Here is a 25,468-nt window from a genome sequence, read left to right as displayed (position 1 = left end):
ATTTTTAAAACGAAATAAAATAAAACAAAATAAAACAAAATAAAACAAAATAATATAAAATAAAATAAAAATAATGTAAAAATAATGTAAAAATAATGTCTTTTTTCTCCCACATTTTCTATAATTTATATAAATAATATTTCATTGTTTTTTAATTATATTTATTTTTCATATTTCGCATATTTATTTTGGGTCTTTGGTCAATTGTGTGTATTAAATTTACTACCTATGAAACTGAGACATTTACAAAAAAATAATAAAATAAAAAAATAATAAAATAATAAAAATAATAAAATAATAAAATAATAAAATATTAAAAATAATAAAATAATAAAATAATGAAAATATAATTAATTGATTACAATAATTTCCACATCATATAAAGGATATATATAATAAGCTAAGCCCAATAATTTATTTAATTTTTTTTATAAGTGTAATAATAAAATATACAGAATTGCTTTTTCTCATAATTATTAGTCTTTTCAAAAAAAAAAAAAAAATATATAACTGATGAAGATAATAAATAAGTTCCAAATTTAACAAAAAAAAAGAAATGAATAAATAAGGGGTAATTGTGCATACGCATTTACGAGCCTTTTTTGTTTTTTTGTTTTTTTTTTCGCTTTTTTTTATAACTTTATAGTATGTGAATAACGTACTAACTTATAAGCAAAATATTTATATTGCATTATTATATGCACATTTATTAATATGTCATATAAAAATATACCGAGATAAGATATTCTCAACACTGCTTAAACTGAACACATTTAGTATTAAAAAAAAATTGGAACAAAATTATTTATAGTAATAAATGAGTAGAAAAAAACGCTAAACTTAGCTAATTGGTAAACATATATAATTTTAGAAATCCCGAACAATAAAACACACACTATAGAAATAGCAATAGAAATAGAAATAGTAGCAATAGCAACAGTTAAAGCCTATTGATAAAACCACAATAAGCATTAAAGATATTAAGATAGCTATAACTTAGCCCGAATATATCATATTTATAAGTTAAGGATAAATATAAGTTGATTTATATTTTTTTTTAAAACAAAAGAGTAGGAGAAATGGATATGAACTTTGGATTTGGAAATGATTATTTTTTTGATCAAGGAAATAGATCAACAGACAAAGAAGAAGGTGATGAAATAAATAAAATTGAATCAAATGATATTGGAAAAGGAAATGTAAAAATAGATGAAGAAAAAGAACTTCCTAAAGAACTTTGTGCACCTGTAACAATTAAATTATTATTAAATAAAATGATGAATAATGAAAATTTTGAAATTCATAATTTTCAAATAAGTGGAATTATTATATTTGGTAAAATAACTAATGTTAAAGAATTGGCTAGTGCAATAATTTTTGAAATATGTGATTATACAGGTACTATAGAAGCAAAATATAATAAAGATGCAAAAAATGATAAAATAAAAAATCATATAGAAAATTTAAAAGTTAATGATCATGTTAAGATTGTTGGTGGTGTTTATTCTCCTGAAAGTAAAACAGAACAAGTTCAAATAAGTATATCATATATAAATAAAATGGATGATTGGGTATCTTATTTTTCATATTTTACATCTGAAATTATATATTGTTATTTAAAATTATTAAAATTAAAAAATATTAATATATCAAATGGAATAAATAATCAAGAAAAACCATGGTCACATATCAATTTAGATTCTTATTATAATCAAATGGATGAAATAGATTCAGATATTATAAAATATTTACATACAACTACTGAAAAATATGCAAATCAAGAAGACATTTTTAATAATCTTAGAAAATATCATTCTGAAATGAATATAAAAAAATCTCTTACTAAGCTTATTGAACAATATGATTTAGCGCAATATGAAGATATCATAAGTATTCCATAAAACTATCAGGAAGCTTAAAGGAAATATGCACATTTACACAAATTTACACATTTACCCTTTATTGCACACACTTATTTGTTTGATGTATTAGGGGAGTAGATACAATCTTAAGTGGCCAATTTAACATAAGTAAAATTTATTTTTTTACTTATTTTAGTTTTAAAAAAAATACTCTACTCTCAGCATGACCCATTTTAAATTATTCTGCTATCAACATAACCCATTTTAAATTGCATTCCATTTTTTCGCCAAAATTTGAATTTTTTTAAATCAGCATCTTTTTTTTTTTACTCGTTGCTCGATGTGCTTATTTTTTAAATGCCATTTTTATCTTTCACGCTTTTCTCATTTTTTCACTTTTTACTTATGTATGGCATTAAATTGAGACAAAAAAAATAAAAATAAATTAAAATGATATAAACATGTACACTAAATTAAAGTGATGGGTATTAAGGAAATTTATAAATGTATGTTGTATTTTTATGCAGATGTGTGTTTTGACATTTTTAAAAAATGGTGATAAATGTAAAGAAGCAATGAATATTCAAAGATTTGTATAAAATTTATATAGTTAAATTTATGTAATTTAAAAAAAAATTGTGTTAAAAAATAAAATATGCGAGATATATCGCAATTCAAATATAATGATTATTAAATTTGTTTCTTTGATTTTGAGAATTTGAAAACGAACTATTATTTTCTCTCTGGTTTTATCGTCTCTTTTTCGGGTGCAATATTTTGATAGAAAAAATAGCTAACGCCAGTAAAAACAATAAATATACTAATAAGGAAATATACCGAAAAATATTTATCGCTATCTGATATAAATGGGAAATCATAAAAATAAAGAACTACTAAAGTAAGGGGTGTTGATGATTTTAAAATTAAAAAACATTCTGCTGAGGAATAATTACTATAAAAATAGGAAACACTTAAATTAAATAAAACATTTACAATTATATATACAACATAAATTAAAAGAGAAAATTTACAATTCTCATTATTTTCTGTTGTGTTCCCAGAAAAACATCTAAGACTATCCTTAATATATAATAAATATGATACGTTACTACTTGGATTAAATAAATATTGAAAATATGAAATGATAGGTAATAATAATATTTGTATAAGAGCAATATTAAATGATAATAATATAACACTCATTTTTTTTAATGATCGAGGAGGTGGTGGTTCTTTTATATTTTTTTTCATGTATTCATATTTACTATTTTCTTTTTCGTTTATTATATTATGTGACGGTATTTCACATTCTATTATTTCGTCTCTTGATTTTTGGGGGGATATATAATATTTATTTCTATCGCAATAATTGCATTTTTCATTTTTTCCATCTTTTTTATACAAAACTGGAAAATCAATATCGCTTATCTGTCTATTCTGATATAATCCTTTTATATCATGAACATATAAATAACTTTTATCTAAACGTGTCTGATTATCATCCATTAATGGGTTCTGATTTTTTCTTTGTTTCACATATTCACAAAAAAAAATTTCTCGTAATATACCACCATAAGATGTTAAAATTATAGAAGTTACACAAAGCATAATTGAGCTTATCAAGCCAAATGGGGACATATTCAAGGGTTCAGTAGATACATTAGTTGTTTCTACGTTTCTAAATTTTTTTAAATTTCTAAAAGTAAATATATTAAATTGACTTAGATTTATAAAATAATTTGAATTTATATAATAATTTGCTAATACATTTTTTTTGATAAAATTTGTATTATCATTATATATATATGGTACATAAAAAAAAAGAAATCCTGTTAAAACAATTATAACTGATATTGCATGATGTCTATTATATTCTCTTTTTAAAATTAAATAAGATAAAATAATAGAAAATATAAAATTTAATTGATTTAATAATAATAATATAGTTAACGGAATAGCTAGCTGAGAAACAAAATAAAGTGTATTAGATATTATATCAAGAATTGAAACAATAACAACATATTTATATGCTCCCATATTTCTCCATTGATTTTTGATGATATCATACAAATTATTATCTTCATATTTTTTTAAATATTTTATGTTATCAAATCCGTATATTTTTTTTTTATTTTTTCTATATCCCTCGTTTTGCAAAAGATGCTTCATTTCATCTTTGGAAAATGTGCATTGTTCAGTTTTGTTATATAACTTATATTTTGTATTGTCATGTCTATATTTATTATCTTTATATATTTTATATGTTTCTCTTTCCATTTCATCCTTTTTTATAACAGAATTGCATCTAGGGCATCTTTCACAAATATCACTTTTATTTGTAACGTTCCCATTTTTTGTGCAATTTTCACATGGTGCATTATGACATTTTGAATAAACCGATAACTCATTTAGAATATACGGGTTTTTTTTATAAACATTTTTATTTTCTTCATCGCTACTATTATTATCATTTATGGAATATTCACACATTTTATTATACTTATTTTTAGGTACAAGTTTTAGAAATACATTTTGATGTTTTTGAGATAAATTATGATTCGAACTTTCCGAATTATAATTGTTCATATTTTCCATAGAAAAATCATTATGTAATATATTTTTTTTGTTATTGTGAAAAAAATTCATAATTTTTTTTGCTTTTTTTATTTTTTCATTACTTTTTATTTCAACCAAATAATTTCTTTCATGTCCTATCTCTTCATTTTTTAAAAGTTCGATGGTTTCATTTTGCTTTTTTTTGTTTGATACAATTTCTTTAAAAAAATATTTTTTTAAACATGGATATATATATAACCAATGTTCCTTTCTAATATTTTTGAATTTAATACATACTATACATAAAAGTGAATAAATTATTACATAGGCTATGGCATTATATGATGCTGTTAAACTATCAAAATTTTGTAATATTCTATTTCTCATTCGCCCACAAATATTATTGCTAACTCCTAAGAATACAACCAAACAGCCATTACAAAAAATAAAAAAAAATTTATTTAATCTGGAAGTAGAAACATTTTTTCCATTATTATTATATCTATCGAATTTAACATATGGGGCATCTTCCAATTCATTACTTTTGTTGCTATTGAAAAAATTATTATCAATGTTAATATACATCATATCTTCTTTTTGTTTGCTATAGTTTAATGCATTTTTTTTACAGGTTTCACAATGTCCCTGTTTTGGTTCCCTATAATGTTTACTATTAATACTTAATTTTTGATTTTTTTTACTGGATCGATGTATTTCATTTGAATATTCTCTTTCCATTAACCACCTATTATTCATGATTTGATTTTCTCCATAGTATGAAATGTGTTCATTAGATATATTTACTAAATCACATTTACAAATAACATGGTTTCTATTATCATTTACATCTATTGGTTCTTCTGTTTGAATTTCGTGTGATTTGTTTTTTGAGAGAATCTTTCCGTTTTCTTTAAGAATATATTTATCACTTATGGCTTTTTCCTTTAATTTAATTTTTTTTCTTTTTATTTTTTTAAGAATATTATCAAATAAGTCATTTCTATAATTAAGAGATTTCAAAGTGCTATCATTATTATCTTGATTATTTTTTTCTTTAATTTTCTTAACTTCTTTAAGTTCTTTTTTTTTTTTTTTTTTATCAAAAGATGAAATACAATTATTTTTTTCCTTCTCTATTTTTTGTTTGAAATGTGGAGCATTTTTTTTTTCATCATTTTTCGGATATGTGTATTTTTTTATATTTTGGGAGATTCCCATGCGCTTAAATGTTAAGGATTCTTTTTTAGGAGGATAATATGCATATTGTTTTTTTTTAACTAAATTATTTTTTATTTTTATGTCTTTTTCATGAATTATTAATACATATTTATCTACACCTTCTTTTAATGAAATATCATTTATTTGTTCAGATTTATCTTTTTCAGTACTTAATATGGCATCATTTTCTACCCTTCTTTCGGGGCATTTTTTGATTTTGCCACGTATTGGTACATAATATAACATTTCTTTTGTTTTGTTACACTTTATATTATTTTTATTAACTTTCGAACATGGTGTAGTTTTAATTTCTTCCATATTTTTTAAACGTTGTATTTGTGAATTTATTTATGGTTTTTCAAAAATATAATTAAAAAAAAAAAATAAAAATCGTTTATCATTGATAAAACTGTAAAGCATATAATCTTTGTTTCAATGTAAATCATGGAAAATATTAAACCCAATTTAAAAAGAAATATGATACATGAATATGATAAAAAAAATTAAATAAAAAAAAAATGAATAAAATAAATAAAATAATAACCAAGTAAAATTATTATATTATATTGTATTACATTATAGAACACCGTGGTGTGAAGTTTCCAATACAAAAGAACAAAACTTACATAAAAATATACATATGCATAAGTATTAAATAAAGCTATATAAGTTGTAAAAGGGCATACACATGTATATATATGTGAATATATTGAAATATACCATAATTAATTAAGCAATTCCTGAGCTAGCCATTGGGTTTGTTTGATTGCTTATTATTAGTAATTTTTTTTTTTGTGCTAGCCAAAAGTTTGAAAAATTCATATTTATTATGACATAGTCATGTAACCAAAGCATATGGACATAACAATTTAAAACAATCTTATATAAAATATTATATATAAATAAAATAATAGCTAGAAAACATGAGAGAAAAAAAACAGCAAGCCAAAATATGATATATTTATTTTCTGTAATGAGATTTATGTAAAATATCAATGGAATTTAGTAGAAAAAGGGAACAATTTATTTTAATCATAATTTATATGTTTATATATTTATTTATGTACATTTTCTCAACTATATAGACTATAATTTTTTGTTTTCATAAAATGGGAAAATAGTTATCCATATTGATAAATATGAATACTTTCCATATATTCCGTTTTTTTTTTTTTCTTTCCTCTCATAATAGAAAATAAAATTATAGTAAAAAATTCATTATTGAAAATATAAAAAAGTATTTACAAGTAAACAATTTTAAAAATAAAGATATGTCAAACCTGATATATATAAAATGGCATAAAAAATAGTCTTACATAAGAACAAAAAAAAATGTGCATACTAATTAACAACAGATTAAATTTGTTCTTTTTTGTAAAAATAACAAAAAAAAAGAAAAAAGTAAGTGGTGTGTAAAAGTACCAGAATTCAATAGTAATATAATAACTATTATAAAAATTTTATAACTTTTAAAATATAAAAATAGGAACATATAAATAAATATTTCTTCGCTCAATTATATACAAATTAGTTATAGCTGTCTAATGGTCCCAATAAATATACTACTATATATTTTTTTTGTTCTTTTTGTGCACGTATCATATAAAAGATTATTCCTATAAATTAAAACGTGGTAAAATTTAATTCTATTTGAATTTTTATACATAGTTAGAATAAACAATTTTACATAATTAAACCTCTTAAAACTATTATCAAAATAATTGGTAGAGTCAATAAAACAACACAATTTTATGTATATTTTTTTATGAGCTATTATTAATATGAAAGGTGTGTAATAAATTAATTCCATTGATATACATGGTGTAATATTTTATTTTTTATATTTTTTTCGCCAATATTTTATTCATAAATAAATACAAATTAAAATTATAGTTTGTGGAAAAAAATAAATAAAAAACGTAAAGTAATAATCGAGACATAAAAATGAATAAAGTATAATCACGTCTAAATTGCCCCCAAATTTTCTTCATAAGACACATTATAAAACAATTATTAGACATTATATATATTTTTCATATTATTTTTTTTATAATTTCATATAAATTAGGAAAATAAATAATTGAGTTGTATGCATATATATTTAACCAAATATAAGAAAGAGGGGAGGTGTTATTCATTGGAAAGATTTTGTAAGATATATTAAAGACATGACATAATATATAACTAGTAATTATGTGTCAATATTTTACAAAAAAATGAAATTTGTGATATGCACACATATTTATATAATAATTAATTAAGGATAAATTCTGAACATTCATAAAAAAATGTCCCCAAAAGAGCATGAACATGATACAAATGAATTTTCCCATGAAAAAAGAAAAAAAAAGAAAAAAATAGATAAATGGAATATATCACATACAAAAGGATCCAATGATTTAAAAAGCTATTTATATAGCATGTGTATAAATTTTTCTTATAGTGATATTTATCAAGAATATATAAGTCGATTAAGTTTGAATTCGTATAATAATTGTGATTATGATCAAATAAGAAGAAGTTGTTATATATCTAAAAATGATTTTTTAAAATATTATAATTTTCTATTATATGATAATAATTTTGAGTTAGAAGAAGAAGAAGAAAATAATGATGTAGATGAATTTTCTTTTTTTTTTAAAAATCCAAATAATTCGAGTGATATTGAAGAAGTGGCAACTTATTTGATAGGAAAATGTGATGGCGATACAAAAGAAAACAAAGAAAAATATAAAGAAAGAGCTCATAAAATAATAAAAAAATTAATATTAAATAAATATAGAAATAAAAACATGTTATTAACAATGAGTACAGATGATGATGATGATGATAATAATAGTGATATAGCAGAAAAATCAAAAAAAAAAAAATATCAAAATGAGCAAACAGATAGAAAACGAAAAAATAGTACAAATTATTATGATTTAGAAAGTTCCACTTTGGGGAAGTTTAATGCAAATGCGCAAAATAAATTTTATAATAATTGTGAGCTGATAAAAAGTGAAGAAAATTATGAGAAAAATTATGAGAAAAATGAGAATGAGAAAAATTACTTCCCCAAGATAATAAAAAAATCATTTTTTTTGCTTCGCAATTTTGTTATTGATAAGAATGAAATTTCTTTTATGTCTAATTTAAATATTTACTTTTTAAATTATGAAAATGTTTCAAAAAATGAAATAAAAAATGTACATAATAATCACTATTTTTATATGTTAAATAATTTGTCTGCATCAAAAAATGACCCATCTGTTGAAATGTATTATAATTTTTATAAAAAGTTAGTAAGAGATAAAATAAATCTAAGTAATGATTCTTTAAAAATAGAAGATGAAGAAATAAAAAGGGAGCCAATATTAGATAGAATAAAATATGATGAAAATATTTATGGGTCGAATACATCCGAGAAATTTATGAAAGATAGTATTATATCATCAAAAAATACACAAATAAATATCAAAAATGTGAATAAACTTTCATATGATGATAGCTATTCGATATTGTCTTATAAAGGGAAAAGTGAAATAAGTATGCAAAATGTAACAAAAAATGTAACGAAAAATGAATCAGCTTTATCAAAGACAGAACATAACAGTTATAGAAGGAGAAGTATGAAAAGATTATGTTCTGAAGAAATTGAAGTATATTTTAAAAAAGTAATAAAAAATGAAATAATAAGTTTTAATCAAAAAAGAATTGATAATAAAGATAAATGGAATACATTATTTTCATTTATGTTTTCATGTATTGGTGCCTCATTAAGTACCCATTGTTATTTAGATTTATCTGAAATAAAAACAAAAATAGATTTTTTTTTACTTTTTTCACTTATTATAATTTGTTATATATTTATTGGATTGCCATTATTACAAATGGAATTCTCACTTGGACAAATATCACAATCTTCTGTTGTAAATTCTTTTAGTTTTTTAAAAAAAAAATATACAGGTATTGGTATTATTACTTTAATAATAACATTTAATATATTATCAAAAAATATATATAAAAGTGTAGATACTGTTATCATTATTACAAATTCAATAAAAAAACCTTTACCTTGGCAAACAAATTATTGTGAAAAAATAAAATCTAAAGAGATATGTATTCAAGATGAAAGATGTAGATGGGTATTCATATCTTCAGAAACAGAAATTCCAAAAAAAAATTATAAAAGAATAATAAAAAAACAAAATAATATATTCCCATATTTAAATCCACAAAATAATACTAAACTTTTAATTGTACCAAAAATGGAATGTAAATCAATAGGAATTTTAGAAGGGATTCATTTTTTTTCAAAAGATATAAATATTTATTGGAAAGTTACATATTTATTATTAATTATGTTAATATTATATATTTTGTTAAGAGTAGAAGAGATGACTTGTAATAAATTCTTACAATATTCTTTTTTATTTTTTATAACAAATTGTATTTTCCAGATGATACAAATGTATAGTAAAATTTGTCTACATTGTAATAATATTCAAAATGGTGTTAATTCTGGTTATAAAGAAAAAAGTATATTTTGGGGAGAAGATAATTTATTCTATATAAATATAAAATTTATTGGAAAGATAATAAATATTGTACTAATTTCTATTAATTGTTCTACAGGAATAAATTTTATGTTTTCATCATATACGAATATAGGAGATAATATATTACCATTTATTCCATATATTATATTAGGATCTTTAATTGGAATAGTAATACATTTTGGATATTATTATTTATGTATATCTATTATAATAAAATATGGAAATGTATATGATGGTATAGAATTGAATAACTTACTTATGGGTTTAAATATATTACCAATTAATTATGGTTCTTTTGAAGATTTGTTTAAAAAAGAGAAAACAGTTATAAAAAATAAGATAATATATTTTATAGCTTTATCAAAAATGAATTTACCAAATATTATGACTTTTACATATTTTTTGTCATCTTTATTATTATTACTTATATCTTGTTCTATACATTTAAAAGGAATTTTATTAATTTTAAAAGAAAGTAAAAAATTAATAAATTATAAAAAAAAAATTATTAGTATATTTATAATTATTTTATATTTTTTTATTGTTTTATTTATTATTGTATTTCCAGTATGTCACAAAATTAATTTATTAATAGACAACATTATATCACATTACATTTATTTTTTTGTTATTTGTTTACAACTAATATGTGTAACATGGATATATAATTTTGATAGTATAAAAATTTTTATAAAAATAAACTTATTAGAATATATTTGTCTTTTTATTTTATTTTTTTTTATATCTTTATTTATTCCTATTTTTATATATTTATATAGAAATAGAAATAAGATGGTTGGATCGAACCCATTTTATTTTTCACTTATATTTTTTTTATTTTTAATTTTATCATTTTTACTTATTAACATTTTTATTACTGTGTACAGAAATAAAGGGAATACAAAATTCAAGACAAAATTATATTTTTTATATTTATTTAATATTGATATATTTAGGAAAAAATTAAATAATATACTATATGGAAAAAAACGTACTTATAATTTGGGAGAAAAACATACAATATGTTTATACCCTTATTTTCAAAAGCTTAGTATAACATGGTGTTTATTAGTTAAATATGTAATTCCATTTTTTTTAATTTTTATTTTTTCATCTAATTCAATATATAATATTCATGACATTTTTATTTCTAACAAGTATAGTGAACAAACCAAAGCAACACCGATTTATTCCAAAAATGGCCAAAGCGGGAAAAATGGGCAAAATAGGCAAAACGGGAAAAATGTACAAAATTGGCAAAACATTCCACCAAACAATCTACGAATAAATAATAATATAAATTTAAAGAGTGGAGAAAATGGAAATTTAAATGTCTTTATAAATAAACAAAATGAATATAAAAAACAAAACTTACTGAATGAAGGAATAAAAAAAAATAAATACGGATTTGGACTGTTGATACAATATATAGTATCAATAATAATGATAATAATTATATGCTTATTTTCAGTAGCCCCTTTTATAAATTCTAAAAATTTATCTATATTTGTTTTACCCTTAACACACATATGGAATATTAATGATATTCAAATAAAAAAAAAAAAACCTATAAATTATTTATATACAAGATATATATATTTTTTTGAAGAGATTTTACCGTGTGAAAAAATTATGCCATTTTATGTTTGGGAACATATACAAAAACATATAAAAGATGAAAGTTTTATAACATCATTAAAAAGAGAAAATGAAAATAATTCTAATATTAATGATAAAAGTTTTATTAACATGAATAAAGACAATTATGAAAAATATATATTAGATTTAATTGGAACTATCTTCAAATCGTTGTAAGTTCATTATGTTTTAAAATTCAAATTTATGTGCATATTTAGCTAGCTACTCACTTTTTCAAAATATAAATGTGAGTATAATTTTGTCAACATAAGTATAGAAAATTGTTATAAAAGGCGATTTATTTTGATATTAAAAACAAAAAAATTACTAAAAAATAATAAAAAATAATAAAGAAGGGTAAAACGAGGGTAAAATGAGATTAGGCCAAATTTGCAACTAAATGGTGCACACATTCGGGGGAACGTGGAAATAAGGCAAAGCATGAGAAAAGGATGAGAAAAGGATGAACAAATGATGAACAAATGATGAGAAAGGATGAGAAAGGATGAGCAAATGATGAACGAATGGGTGAGTGCTATTTTCTAAAGAGAATATTTTAACAAAATTTTGACTGAACTATTTAAGGGGCTTCATTCCAAGTTCTTCTCTTATTTTATTCCATCGTTCAACAGACATTTCTTCGTTATTTTTTTCTGGAATATCAGATAAATTATTTTTACTTTTTTCATATTTATGTTTCCTCTCTTTTTCATTATTTTTTTTACTACTTTTTTTTTTCTTTTCATGTTTTTTTTCTTTATAATCACTATCTTCATTATATTTTTTTTTTTTTTTTTTTTTTCGATTTTTTTCATATTCATATGATTTTGATCTAGAACTTCTAGAGTACTCATCGCTAGATGAATATGATTTTTTTTTATAATAACTTTTGTCAGAATAATTTGTTCGTCTTTTTTTTTTTTTTTTTTCAAACTCTTTTTTATCTTCTCTATGTATTTTTTTTCGCTTAGAATAATATCGTTCTGAACTTTGACTAGTATAATTGTCATTGTTGTTTTCATAAAGTTTTTCGCTTTTTGTTTTTTTGGTATTTACAAAAATTTCATTTTCCGAAGGTATATCTAATAGTTCCTTATAATAATCTAAATTAATTTTCTCTAATAAATGATTTTCTTCTAATACAACCCTTTTAGTTAAAGGTGGAAAATCAACATCTAAAAAATTACTAAAAACTAAACAATTATCAGCAAATACATCCATATATATTTTCTGAAATGACCCATCTTGTAATCTTATTCTTATTTTTCTATAGTCAAATAATATTGGTTCTATATTTTTATATATATCTATACCTTTACCTATTAACCTCAAATAAAATATACCTAAAGCTCTTAAATAAATAAATTCTTCATTTTTTATAAATTCATATATAATATCTTTATCAGGTTGTAATTGTAGTAATTTTAAAACTAAACAAAGAAAGCGTGTTGGTTTTCTATTCCCTCCATATGTCCCACCAACATATTTTAAGTTCACTGCTTGGTCGATTATTGACTCTGCTGCGCGAAAAAAAGGTATGCATGTTTGTGTATGTATGTATGTATGCATGTATGTATGTTTACGTATGCAACGTGTTTGTGTATGTATGCATATTGTGGCTATTAATCAGTGAAAGGTGGTATAATATGCGGAATAACAAAATGTATTTATTAACATACAGGTCAATGCAAAGCACTTCTCCTTCCAATATGGACTGTCATATATTTTATTTCTTATAATATTTGAAATTAAGAATTGGGGGTTTGATCCAAATGATTTAATAATATTAACATCAGTACGATTTGCCATATCTCAAAAAGCTTGTATGGCATTTGACCTTAAAATAGTTGATCACATTAAACTCTTTTATAAATGGAATATGGGAAAAATAAATATTAATACCTTACACTATTTTTATTCAAAAAAGAAAATATTATAAATTTAGAAAAATGTCACTGTTTTGTTTTATATGTTCACATTTTTATTTAAATTTTTTTTTTTTTTTAAATTTTTTTTTTTTTTTAATTTTTTTTGCTCTCATATGTTTTAAAAAATTGTATACATATGCATACCCAAATATACTATCACCAAACACGAGAAAATAAAATACCCAAATTTTTTATGGCATAATTAAATATAACTAAGCTGTGTTATGCTTTTTTAAAATTCAAAAATTATTACTATTTTTTAATTTTTTAATTTTTTTAATTTTTTTATTTTTTAATTTTTTTATTTTTCTTTATTTTAAAGCCCCTATATATGAACTATAATGGCACAAGATAAACATTATGAATAAGTTTGAAATTTTTTCTAACTCCATATATGCATATATATATAATGTCCATAAATAGATAGGTAGGAAAAATATGTGTATGGGTATATTTCTACAATGAATAAGGGATTAATTGATAAATTAAAAAATAATCTATTGTTTAAAAGATATTTTTCAAATTTATATTCTTATAATATTAAAAAAAATGTGCCGGAATATATTGATTTTGAAACATTTTTCCCAAAAAGGGAAATAAAACCTGATGTATTATCCCCATTTACAATGTCAAAACAACAAAGGTTAGAAAAATTATTAGAAGATAATCCATTAGTATTATATAAAGGTAGAGTAATAAAAAAATTATCATGCCCAAAAATAAAACATTCTGGAAGAAATGACGTAGGAAAAATTACAACACGTCATAGAGGTGGGGGTCATGTACAAAGATTAAGATTTATAGATTTCAAAAGATCAAGAAAAGATATATATAGTACAGTTTTAAGAATTGAATATGACCCAACAAGAAGTGCACATATAGCATTAATTCAATATGAGGATGGTGTATTGTCATATATATTAGCTCCTTTATTATTAAGACCTGGTGATAAAGTAATTGCAAGTAGGTATGCTAATATTCATCCTGGAAATGCATTGCCTTTAAAAAATATACCAATAGGAAGTTTAATACATAATATTGAGATGCGACCAGGAGCAGGTGGACAATTAATTAGAGCCGCAGGTACATATGCAACTGTTTTAAGTAAAGATTCTTTATATGCAACAATTAAATTAAAATCAACAGAAATTCGAAAATTTCCTTTAGAATGTTGGGCTACTATTGGGCAAGTAGCAAATTTAGAAAGGCATATGAGAATTTTAGGAAAAGCAGGTGTTAATAGATGGTTAGGAAAAAGACCAGTAGTTAGAGGTGTTGCTATGAATCCATCTAAACATCCACATGGGGGTGGAACTAGTAAAAAACATACCAAACGTCCAAAATGTTCTCTTTGGGGAAAATGTAGAGATGGTTTTAAAACTCGAAGTAAAAAAAAACCACTTGGATTAATTATTAGACGAAATATATGTGGACGTTTACAGAAAAAATATGGAGTTACTGCATAAGATAAAATATATAATAAAAAGTACCAAGCACAAAATTGCATAGTTTACACCCTAGCACATACCCTAACACACCCTAACACACCCTAACACACCCTAACACACCCTAACACACCCTAACACACCCTAATTTCGATATTAAAACTTGTTCACGAAAATGGATATATATCCAATACTTCAAAATTTTAATATTTCATTTTTTTTTTTTTTATTCTTTTACCCCTGATTTAACAATGTTGAGTTGTCAAATGGCTACCTATTTATATAGCTCTTTAATAGCCCCCCTCCAAAAAAAAAAAAAAAAAAAAATAATAATAATAATAGTAAAATTAAAAAAAAAGTTTCAAATTGTGCATATTTTTTATACGGAATACTAAAATAAAGTATTCATTAATTACTATAAATAAATATGTACATATTCAAATAATGATAATATATTTATATTATATTTTTTTACAATATTTTTTATGTATCCAATAGCACACATATTTTTGTATAAAATTAAATTAGAATTTATTATTTTCCTTAAAAAATATAAATGAGTGTAAAAGGGAAATTATTTTATATATAATATTATTTATTGTTTATATTTTTTTTAGTTGCCCAATTTGGAATAATTTTATTCTATTTGAAATTTGCATATTAAAAGAAAAGACGATCAAACTGTAAATATCAATGTATGGTGCAATTTATGCATTTTTTTTATGATTTTTCGATTGACCGAAATATTGTATAGACAATATAAACACAATTTTTAACTGTTAAAGCTGTTTTTAAATTTAAAGCGGTTTGTAAATTAAAGCCGTTTTTAAATTAAAGCGGTTTAAGTGTTAAAGCCGTTTTCAAATATTATTTTCCCAAGCATTAGTATATGTACACCCCTGAAAGCATAAAAAAAAAGAAAGGAAATATATTATGCTTTGATCAACTTTTAAAACGATTAAATTAAGAATGCATATATTTTTATTTATTTTTTTTATTTTTCCCATATCAAATTTTAAAAATGCACTATTTTTATATTAATTTAATTTTTTTGTTACATTTTGCATAATTATGTTTTTCACAGACAGATTTTATATTTAACTGCATTTTTTTAAATATATTTTTAAAGAATTATTATATATATAATATTATTTTTTTTTCAAAAGAAAAATATCAAACACAAAATGAAAGTAACATTTGGTAATGAATATATTAAAAATTTCCTTGGGGAATTTATAGGAACATTTGTTTTAATGTTTCTCGGAGAAGGTGCAATAGCTAATCATTTTGCTGTTCCGATTAAAAATGATTGGTTAAGATTATGTATTGGATGGGGATTAGGAGTATTTTTTGGAATTTTAATATCAGCAAAATTAAGTGGAGCACATTTAAATCTAGCTGTTACCATAGGTTTATCAACAATCAAAAAATTTAATTATAAACAAATACCACTATATTTTGCAGGACAACTCCTTGGAGCATTATCAGCAACTGCTTCAGTATATGGATTATATTATGGATTTGTTTCAGATCAAACAATTCCTAAATTTGCATGGGAAACTGCAAAGCATCCAAGTGTTCATATAGCAAGTGCTTTTATGCATGAATTTATATTAACAGGCATATTACTTCTTGTAATATTATCTGTTACAGATGAAAATATATGTGGAAAATTTCATGTTTTAAAAGTTAGTTCAATTGTTGGATTAGCTATAATATGTATTGGTATAAGTTTTGGTGGTAATACTGGTTTTGCTTTAAATCCATCCAGAGATTTAGGGGCAAGAATTCTTTCTGCTATAGCATATGGATCTGATGCATTTATTAGAGATAACTGTTATTTTTGGATTCCATTAATAGCCCCAATTGTTGGTAGTATAATTTTTTGCCAAATATATGATAAAATTGTTGCTCCCCTAGTTGAAATATCAGAACATGATAAAGGCGCTTTAGAAATATAATTTTTTTTATTAAAAATATTTATGATATATATTTTTTGCATTATTGGAAAGGATTTTTGTGAGACTGCATACTACGTTATTGCCCATGTTGTTCCATTTTTATCATTTTATTATTTTATCATTTTATTATTTTATTATTTTACCATTTTACCATTACCACTTTACCACTTTATTTTAATATCCTATTTTTTTATATCTAAACACACACTTTAAAAATTTATAACTATATATATTTTTTAATGCATACTATCATTAGCAATGGGTTATTTTAAAAAAATTTCAAGCAAAGACATTGATTTTATATATTGTTCACCCCATCTATATCCTTATGTATAGTATAAGATGGGATTATTATTTGAAAATGTAATTGCAGAGAAAGATTCTTATATAGAGTGATTTGTTTTATTTTTTTTATTGAATTATTAAAAAAGTATTAATTTTTTATATTTATAGATTAACCGCACACTCAGAGAATGACGTGGGTGTCAGGGATTTCATTTTTTATAAAAATTGTTTGAAATATGAACAATGTTATATAATTTTTTATGCCAAAAATGTTTCGCGAAATATTTATTACTACAATTACTACTACTATTACTACTACTACTACTACTACTTTGTGATGACAAGATGGATTTACAATATGACTTAACGATATATGAACAAATTATTATTACATGCTACATATATAGTTGTATAGAATTTGCATCTCAATAAATAACCATCCCATCAATTTTTATATTACTATGCAATAAATATTACACATGGTATATAATCCAGAAATGGTACTATACTTGTATATGGGTATATTCTTATGGTATAGATATGAAGGGAACAAATAAAAAATGCAAAGTTTACTAATATAAGGAGGGAAATTAAAAAAATTAATAAAATGACTGTAGAAATAGTAGTAATAGTAATATGTGGTATTATTTTTTAAAAAAGTATATTCATCGTTATAATATTTGGAATTTTCAAAGGGAATACAAGAAAAAAGCTAAACATAAAATTTTATGGTCATACTAATTTTAATATATGCTTGTATATTTTTTCTATTATATGCATTAAATTTTTTAGGAAATTAATTTAAATAATATTTTTCTTATTGAAAGTTTTTTTTAATATTTACATTTATATTTTATTTAAATTGTTTGTTTTTACTTCATTTTTTACTTCATTTTTTACTTCACTTTTTACTTCATTTCTTACTTCATTTTATATATCCATAACCTTTTTAAACAATGCTATTACAAAGATTAAGGACTCTTAGAAAAGAAGTATCCTGTAAGCGATATAATAATAATTTGTTCTATTCGAAAATCGGTCATAAACATTTCATAACATATTATACCAAAACTCATGAATACATAAATATAAATGAAGGAGAAAGCTTAAAAGAATTAAAAAATAAAAATATAAAATGTAAAATAGGAATAAGTAATTATGGAACTGAAAAATTAGGGGAAATAGTTTATATAGATATAATAAATAGCATAAATGATTATGTAAAAAAAGGAGATTGTATAGCAACAATTGAAAGTGTTAAAAGTGTGGGGGATGTATATACTCCTATTAGCGGTAAAATTATCGATATAAATAAAAAAATAATAGATAACATTAATTTGATGAATGAAAGCTCTGAAACCAATGGATGGATTATGGAATTATTAACAAACGATATAAATGAAAATGAAATATTAAGCATATCTGAATATAAAAAAATGTGCGAAGAAGAAGAAGCCAAAGAAGAAAAAGAGAGACAACAGAATGAAATTAATTGTATAGAAGAAAAAAATAAAATGATAGATTTAGACGGCATTCAAAATATTGAAAATAAGTAATATTAGTATATAATAAATTTTGTCTATATTATTTCATTATTTGAGGCCACAATAAATGTTTGTATATATGTATAATAAATTGTAAGGGTGTGGGAAATACATATCCACAATTATAGACAGCTATTTATTTGTTAAAAAAAATTTGTATTAATAGCTAGTATAAATATATAAAATAGCTATTTTTTTTTAATAATGTTAATAAAAAAAAAAAAAAAAAAAGATATATTAATATTTTCAAATGGTTATAATGCTATATTTATACTCCTTTAACATTAACCTTTAAAATGTTTATTAATTTTTTTATGTCATATCAGGTTTTTTTATATTTGGGATATTTTTAATAAAAATCGAGCACCAATCAATTGTTATAAATAATTTAATATACAGTTGCAATATTTAGACTTTAAATGTTTTATTACATCGATTTATAAACTTATTTTATTGCATTTAATTTTTTATAGTTATTTTAATTTTTTTCGTTTTTTTGTTATATTATTCAGCGACGAAACATTTCAAAATTTTAAGTAGGCTTATAAATTATTTAATATATTACAAAGTACGCAATTCATTTGTTATTATAAACATAATATAATATATACACATTTGTACTGAATAATATGTGGGTTAAAAATAAATATCATAAAAAAATATTTTTTTTTTTTTGTATGTTATATGTATGAACAATTCAGAACAAATATACAATAATTGCTAGCAAAGCAAGAAAAAAAAATACAATTGCACATATTGTAATATTATAATACACTGAAAAAAACTATTAAAAAAATGTATATTTATAAATTTGCATGCCTTTCGAAAATTATAATAATTTAAAATATGTAACACCACAAAAATTAAATTTATACAAATTAATATACCAATATTTTTATAGCCTTAAAAAAAAAAAAAAATATATTGAAAAATTGTTTATATGAAATTTTAAAGACCAAATTTGCAAAAAACAAAATATAATAAATTTTTTGTAAATATATATAATATTACATTTTTGAGTCCACAAAAAGACAAAAAAGTACTAAGAGATTACTTCAAAATATTTTAATTTAAAAGGATTATTAAAATATAGTCCAAAGATTATTATTCACAGTTATAATATTTTTTTGACCAAAATGTGTTGTTGCGTGTGTGGGTTGTTATTTTTAACCCTGTTTGCTTTAATTATGTTATTAATACTTAATGGGATCATAAAATTGAGATAAGGCCGTCATTTTTTAATTGGGAGAGAACAAAAAATGTAATAATGTAGAAATTAAATATATTATTGTTATATACATCTGTATATTTGCAATTATTAATTTCTGCTTATTATATCATGTATAGTATGGAAATTCTGAAGCATATATATTTTTTTTCTTTTTCAAACAAATCGAAGATCAGACATGTTGAGATAAATCCAAATGAACAAATGACATTAAACAAAAAATAAAATAATAAATAAGTGCCAACATATGGTAAAGCGAGATTATTATTGATGAAATCAATACAATGTACGAATCTATATGAAAATTATGTCCAGTCACCCCCATCCATTATATATATATATATATATATATATATATAAGGGAATATATACAGATACTGATATGAATTTATATATGGACGGACTGCACACAACATATGAACTATTAAACACTTTTCTTGATAAAAATAGTACATTGGAGCATTATGTAAATTTGCTCATATATAGTTTATTTTATGTTTTTTTATTGTATATATATACTTTATTAAAAAGATACACCAATAATATATATGTTTTGGAATTTACATTATACCAAAATATTTTTTTGTAATGCATATAATTTTAAAATGGATATATAATTTGTTAAGAAAACTATAAAACCTTTGAGAAAAAAAAAAAAAAAAAAAATTACTGATATTTCTATCATTATTATTGTTAGTATTATTTTCTTAATTATATCTACAAAATAAAGGTTATTTTATTTTTTAGCCCCCAAATGTATGTTTTAATTGTAAATATTTAAACCGAAAGGTGATACTTGATTGTAGTAAATAAAATAGAACAGTACTACTCTTAGGGTATTATTTTATAATTAAAAATAATAATAAATAAAATTGGTCATGTAACTTTTGTTTTTTGGATATTATATATGAAATTTCGAAAATCAAAATAAAACAACGTAATATATATTAACCATTTTAAAAACGTATATTCTTTCTATATTATATATGCATATAATTAATTAATCAAGTTCGTGTAAAAAATAATAAAAAATTAATAATATTGATATAAAGCTATTATTTACTGCGCATATATATATATATATAGGATATTTCTGTAGAAAAATTGTATGTTATATGCAAAATTATGAAATATTTTTTTTTTCTCTTTAATTAAAACTGAAGAAGAAAAAAACCTTTAATTTTATCATTTGAATTAAAAAAATGTATTATATATTCATAAAAAAAAAGTAATAAATTTTAATACTAACAATTTTGCTCTTTTTTTTTTGGAAATATATTTTTTTGAAACATTATTTTATTATATATTGTGAAAATAAAATGGCAATGCAATTTTCTATAATTAATTTATACAACTAGAAGAATAAAAGAAATTATATCTTTTTATAGTAAATAAGAAGAGGGAAAAAAAAAAAAAACATATAAAGTTGAAAACAATATATCAAGATGGGTCATAATATATTTGACGCAAAAAAAAAACAGACTAGTCGGAAAAGAAATGTTATAAAAATAAAAAATAATAAAGGGAGGGTTTATGAACGAAAAGACCAAAGTGAAAGATATAGAGATATTTTAAGTTATTATAAAAATGAAAAAAAAACAAACAAATTTATTGATAAAAGAAAAAATAAAAAACATGAAAAAAAAAATATGTTTAATTTAAATGATGATTCATATATTAAGGATAAACATATAAGTATAAATGATGTTGGAGATACTGATGATGATTTATATATGGACAATTTTAATTCAAAATCCAATTTAAAAGGAAAAAGAAAATTTAATAATTCTATGAGTAATGCAATTCAGGAAAAAATAGAGACACGGAAATTAATGCAAATTAAAAAATATGAAATAAAAGAAAAACTGAAAGAATTTGATGAGCATTTTGATTATATAAAACAAAATGTGTTATCATTAAATCATAAAGAGGACCCTTTAATAACTGATGAACTTGTCAAAAAAAAAAAAAATAAAATAAATAATAATGAAGTGAAATTTAAAAAAAGCACAGAAAATGTTAATAAAATAAAATTAGGTTCTCGTGATGATAGTAAGAATGACAATATTGGCGAGAGGGGAGATTCCAATCTGAGGAATAAAAAACGTGACAGTCCAAATCGTCCAAATAGTTCCAATGCTGAAGATGATTCGGGTGAAGATTCATATGGCGATTCGGGTGGCGATTCGGGTGCTGATGCATATGCCGATTCAGATGCTGATGCATATGCCGATTCAGATGCTGATGCATATGCCGATTCAGATGCGGATGCATATGCCGATTCAGGTGACGATTCCTATACCGATTCAGATGGCGATTTGATTGATGAGAGTGGAGATAGCGATGGTAGCAGCGAATTGGAAGGGGGGAGAAGAGAAAATTTCAAGGAGAAGAAAAAATGTGAATATTTTGAAAAACTACGACGTGATAATAATTCTAAAATATGGTGGAATTCAGACGAAAGTGATAATGAAATAATCGAAGAAATATTTATGGAATTTGATAATTCAAATAAATTAAATAATGAAGAAAGAATAATAAGTGAGGAAAAAAATAAAGTAAATAATATTTTAGAAAATTTTATGATAAATGGAAATAATGAATTGTATAATTATTTTATAAATAATAGTGAAGAAGAAGAAAAAAAGTTACCATTATTTATTTCGATAGAAAATAAAAAATACGAATTAAAGGATATAATATCATTGCTTGAACCACATGATTTTAGTATACAAAAAAAATTATTATATAGGATATATTTTATTAACATATTTAAAAATAGTAATAAATATAATTGGAAAAATGAAAGAAAAAAACATATGAATATATTTCATGTTTCTTTTTTTTTCTCTTTAATGGATTATTGTATACTAAATATATGGAAATGTTTAAATTTTAATTTTAAGTTACATAATTTTATACAAAATTATAAACAAGTAATTTTAGATTTTTCTCATTATATGAAAACAGAGTTATATTTGTATATGTCTTTTTTATTATTAATTGTATTTTGTAAAATTCAGAGAAAAATAAAAATAACAAAATTTTATAAAAAAAAATTATATGTGTTACAAGAATATGTAGAACTAAACAAAGATAATAAGGAGAAAGAATATGATGTTTATGTTTATTCAAGAATATTAAAAAGTGTTGAATTATTTAATTCAATATTTGATCAGTATGAAAAATATACTGGAATATATGATATTCATTTTTCTGTAATTATAATTGCTCTCATAATTTATCCTATAATTCGAAATGAAACAGTAGATGGGTCAGTTCAAACGACAAGCCAAAATAGTTATGATTTTAAAAATGAAAGAGATGGGTTCCATAAGTTGGGTATGGGAAATGCAAATGATGTAAAGGATGAAGCTGATATAAATTGCGTAAAGGATGAAGGTATTTTGAAAAAACTGTCTTATATAAATAAGAATAACATATTAGAACCAGATAATGAAACTATTCCTATTATCTCATATGTAATAGAATTAGTTGAATTTATATTTTATAATTATTTATATGAAAAAAATAATAATATAAATCATGATAAGACATCAAATAATTATGATTATATACTTAGTGATATTACTTATACTAATGATACTAAAATTGAAGAATGCATAAAAAAATTGGTAAAAATATTTTCCTATCAACCATTTGATTTTATAGAAAAGGAGGCAAAAATTGAGCATGATAATAAAAAGAATGAAAAAAAAAAAAAAAAAGAAAGTGGGGTGGGTATAATAAATAACCTTGGTATATATGATAAAAAAAAAAAATTGAAAAATGCAATCGTTTTATTAAATATTTATAATATAATTATAGAAAATAGTAAAAAGCATAGTCATACATATTTATATTTATGTTTTCGAATTTTGAACACTCTTTTGTTTAACATCGTATCAGACAAATCGGATAAAAAATGTGACGAAAAAGAGGAAAACATAAATGAGGGTGAAAAGGACGAAAACATAAATGAGGGTGAGAATATGAATTTGTATTATAACTTAGCATTTAACACATTTAATAGTTTAATTTATTTTTTAAAAAAAAATATAGAAAATGATATTAATATATACATATTAATAGAACATATTGTTACCCCTAATTTATTTTATTTATATATTAATTATTTAAGTTTTATATTTACTAATACAAAAATTAATTATTCCGATATTTTGAAAGAGTTAAAAAATGTCGAATTTAATAAAAAATGTGTACCTGAAAATATGATACCAAATAATATATTAAATAAATATAATAAAAATTCAGAGAAATATTTTGTTTATTTATTATATATATATAAATTAATTGAATATTCCAAAACATTTGATATTAAACCAATTATATATAATAATACTCATAAAAATGGTATACCCCTATTTACACCTAAATATGCTAACAATAAAAATCCAAAAGATTTCCTATTTATGCAAAATTATCAAACTAAGTTTGCAGAAATGAAATCAATGAGAAAAAAAATGAGACAACAACGAAAGCTTGATTATAATGAGGTAAATTGCAAATGCAAATATGTGAATATAATTTGGAACATTTTTCACATAATTTGGCATTTTTTCATAATTTGTCATTTTTTCATGATAATTTTTTTTTTTTTTTTTTTTCAGCTGAGAAAGGAGAACAGTTATATCATTGGATTGAAGGCCAGAGAAGAACAAGAACGAATAAGAAGAAATCAAGAAAAATACAAAAAAATAAAACAAATGGCTGTTAATGATGTTGAAGAGTATAACAGAATGAAGACTTATACTCATTGAGAAAATCAATCATTTTTTTAAAATCGATATCTACATCATATATTATATGACTGTCTGTCGTTGTGAGCATCATAAGCACAAGTTGGTCATTATTATTTTTTATTATTTTTTATTATTTTTATTATTTTTATAATTTTTATAATTTTTATAATTTTTTTACGTATTTATGAAATATTTGTCAATTAGTATGAATTTGTTTATTATCCTTCTTTTACAACAATTACCATGTTGCATAAATTATAACATTAAATTATTTTTGTTAACTTAAAAAGTTTACACTATTTTAGAATTATTAAAAAGGTAAATAAACAAAATTAAAAGTATGCAAAATTAAAGGAAATGTAGCATAAAACATGGCATATATTTCTTCCCTATATATATATTGAATAATATGGACATATAAAATGTAGAATATATTTTTTATTTTTTTTCATTGGGTATATGGTGGTGTATAAATAATAATTCTTCTAAACAAGTCAGG

At 21.7% G+C, this 25,468-nt stretch overlaps 9 protein-coding genes across 9 annotated transcripts; 7 read left to right on the top strand and 2 right to left on the bottom strand.

Annotated features, from left to right (window-relative positions):
* Positions 1-1,079: 1,079 nt before the first annotated feature.
* Positions 1,080-1,901, top strand: PY17X_0917600 (nucleic acid binding protein, putative; the record flags this gene model as incomplete). Its single annotated transcript, XM_722912.1, has 1 exon — positions 1,080-1,901. One exon carries the CDS (start codon positions 1,080-1,082, stop codon positions 1,899-1,901), a length of 822 nt encoding a protein of 273 aa, XP_728005.1.
* A 693-nt stretch (positions 1,902-2,594) lies between these two features.
* Positions 2,595-5,954, bottom strand: PY17X_0917500 (conserved Plasmodium protein, unknown function; the record flags this gene model as incomplete). Its single annotated transcript, XM_722911.2, has 1 exon — positions 2,595-5,954. The coding sequence occupies one exon, from the start codon at positions 5,952-5,954 to the stop codon at positions 2,595-2,597; it is 3,360 nt and encodes a 1,119-aa protein (XP_728004.2).
* Positions 5,955-7,924: 1,970 nt separating this feature from the next.
* On the top strand, positions 7,925-11,992 carry PY17X_0917400 (amino acid transporter, putative; the record flags this gene model as incomplete). The annotated part of the gene is made up of 1 exon (XM_022955968.1): positions 7,925-11,992. The coding sequence occupies one exon, from the start codon at positions 7,925-7,927 to the stop codon at positions 11,990-11,992; it is 4,068 nt and encodes a 1,355-aa protein (XP_022812173.1).
* Positions 11,993-12,391: 399 nt separating this feature from the next.
* PY17X_0917300 (pre-mRNA-splicing factor 38A, putative) lies at positions 12,392-13,624 on the bottom strand (the record flags this gene model as incomplete). The annotated part of the gene is made up of 2 exons (XM_721422.1): positions 12,392-13,335; positions 13,495-13,624. 2 exons carry the CDS (start codon positions 13,622-13,624, stop codon positions 12,392-12,394), a joined length of 1,074 nt encoding a protein of 357 aa, XP_726515.1.
* Positions 13,625-14,204: 580 nt separating this feature from the next.
* Positions 14,205-15,209, top strand: PY17X_0917200 (50S ribosomal protein L2, putative; the record flags this gene model as incomplete). Its single annotated transcript, XM_721421.1, has 1 exon — positions 14,205-15,209. One exon carries the CDS (start codon positions 14,205-14,207, stop codon positions 15,207-15,209), a length of 1,005 nt encoding a protein of 334 aa, XP_726514.1.
* Positions 15,210-16,372: 1,163 nt separating this feature from the next.
* On the top strand, positions 16,373-17,149 carry PY17X_0917100 (aquaglyceroporin, putative; the record flags this gene model as incomplete). The annotated part of the gene is made up of 1 exon (XM_721419.1): positions 16,373-17,149. The coding sequence occupies one exon, from the start codon at positions 16,373-16,375 to the stop codon at positions 17,147-17,149; it is 777 nt and encodes a 258-aa protein (XP_726512.1).
* Positions 17,150-18,390: 1,241 nt separating this feature from the next.
* Positions 18,391-18,990, top strand: PY17X_0917000 (glycine cleavage system H protein; the record flags this gene model as incomplete). Its single annotated transcript, XM_721418.2, has 1 exon — positions 18,391-18,990. One exon carries the CDS (start codon positions 18,391-18,393, stop codon positions 18,988-18,990), a length of 600 nt encoding a protein of 199 aa, XP_726511.2.
* Positions 18,991-20,114: 1,124 nt separating this feature from the next.
* On the top strand, positions 20,115-20,204 carry PY17X_0916900 (conserved Plasmodium protein, unknown function; the record flags this gene model as incomplete). Its single annotated transcript, XM_022955967.1, has 1 exon — positions 20,115-20,204. One exon carries the CDS (start codon positions 20,115-20,117, stop codon positions 20,202-20,204), a length of 90 nt encoding a protein of 29 aa, XP_022812172.1.
* Positions 20,205-21,651: 1,447 nt separating this feature from the next.
* On the top strand, positions 21,652-24,987 carry PY17X_0916800 (conserved Plasmodium protein, unknown function; the record flags this gene model as incomplete). Its single annotated transcript, XM_723249.1, has 2 exons — positions 21,652-24,723; positions 24,838-24,987. 2 exons carry the CDS (start codon positions 21,652-21,654, stop codon positions 24,985-24,987), a joined length of 3,222 nt encoding a protein of 1,073 aa, XP_728342.1.
* Between the last annotated feature and the right edge of the window lie 481 nt (positions 24,988-25,468).

This window comes from Plasmodium yoelii (assembly GCF_900002385.2).
Source record: "Plasmodium yoelii strain 17X genome assembly, chromosome: 9".
NCBI lineage: Eukaryota > Apicomplexa > Aconoidasida > Haemosporida > Plasmodiidae > Plasmodium > Plasmodium yoelii.
Note: the sequence above shows the minus strand (reverse complement) of the source record. Positions and strands in the feature narration are given on the sequence as shown.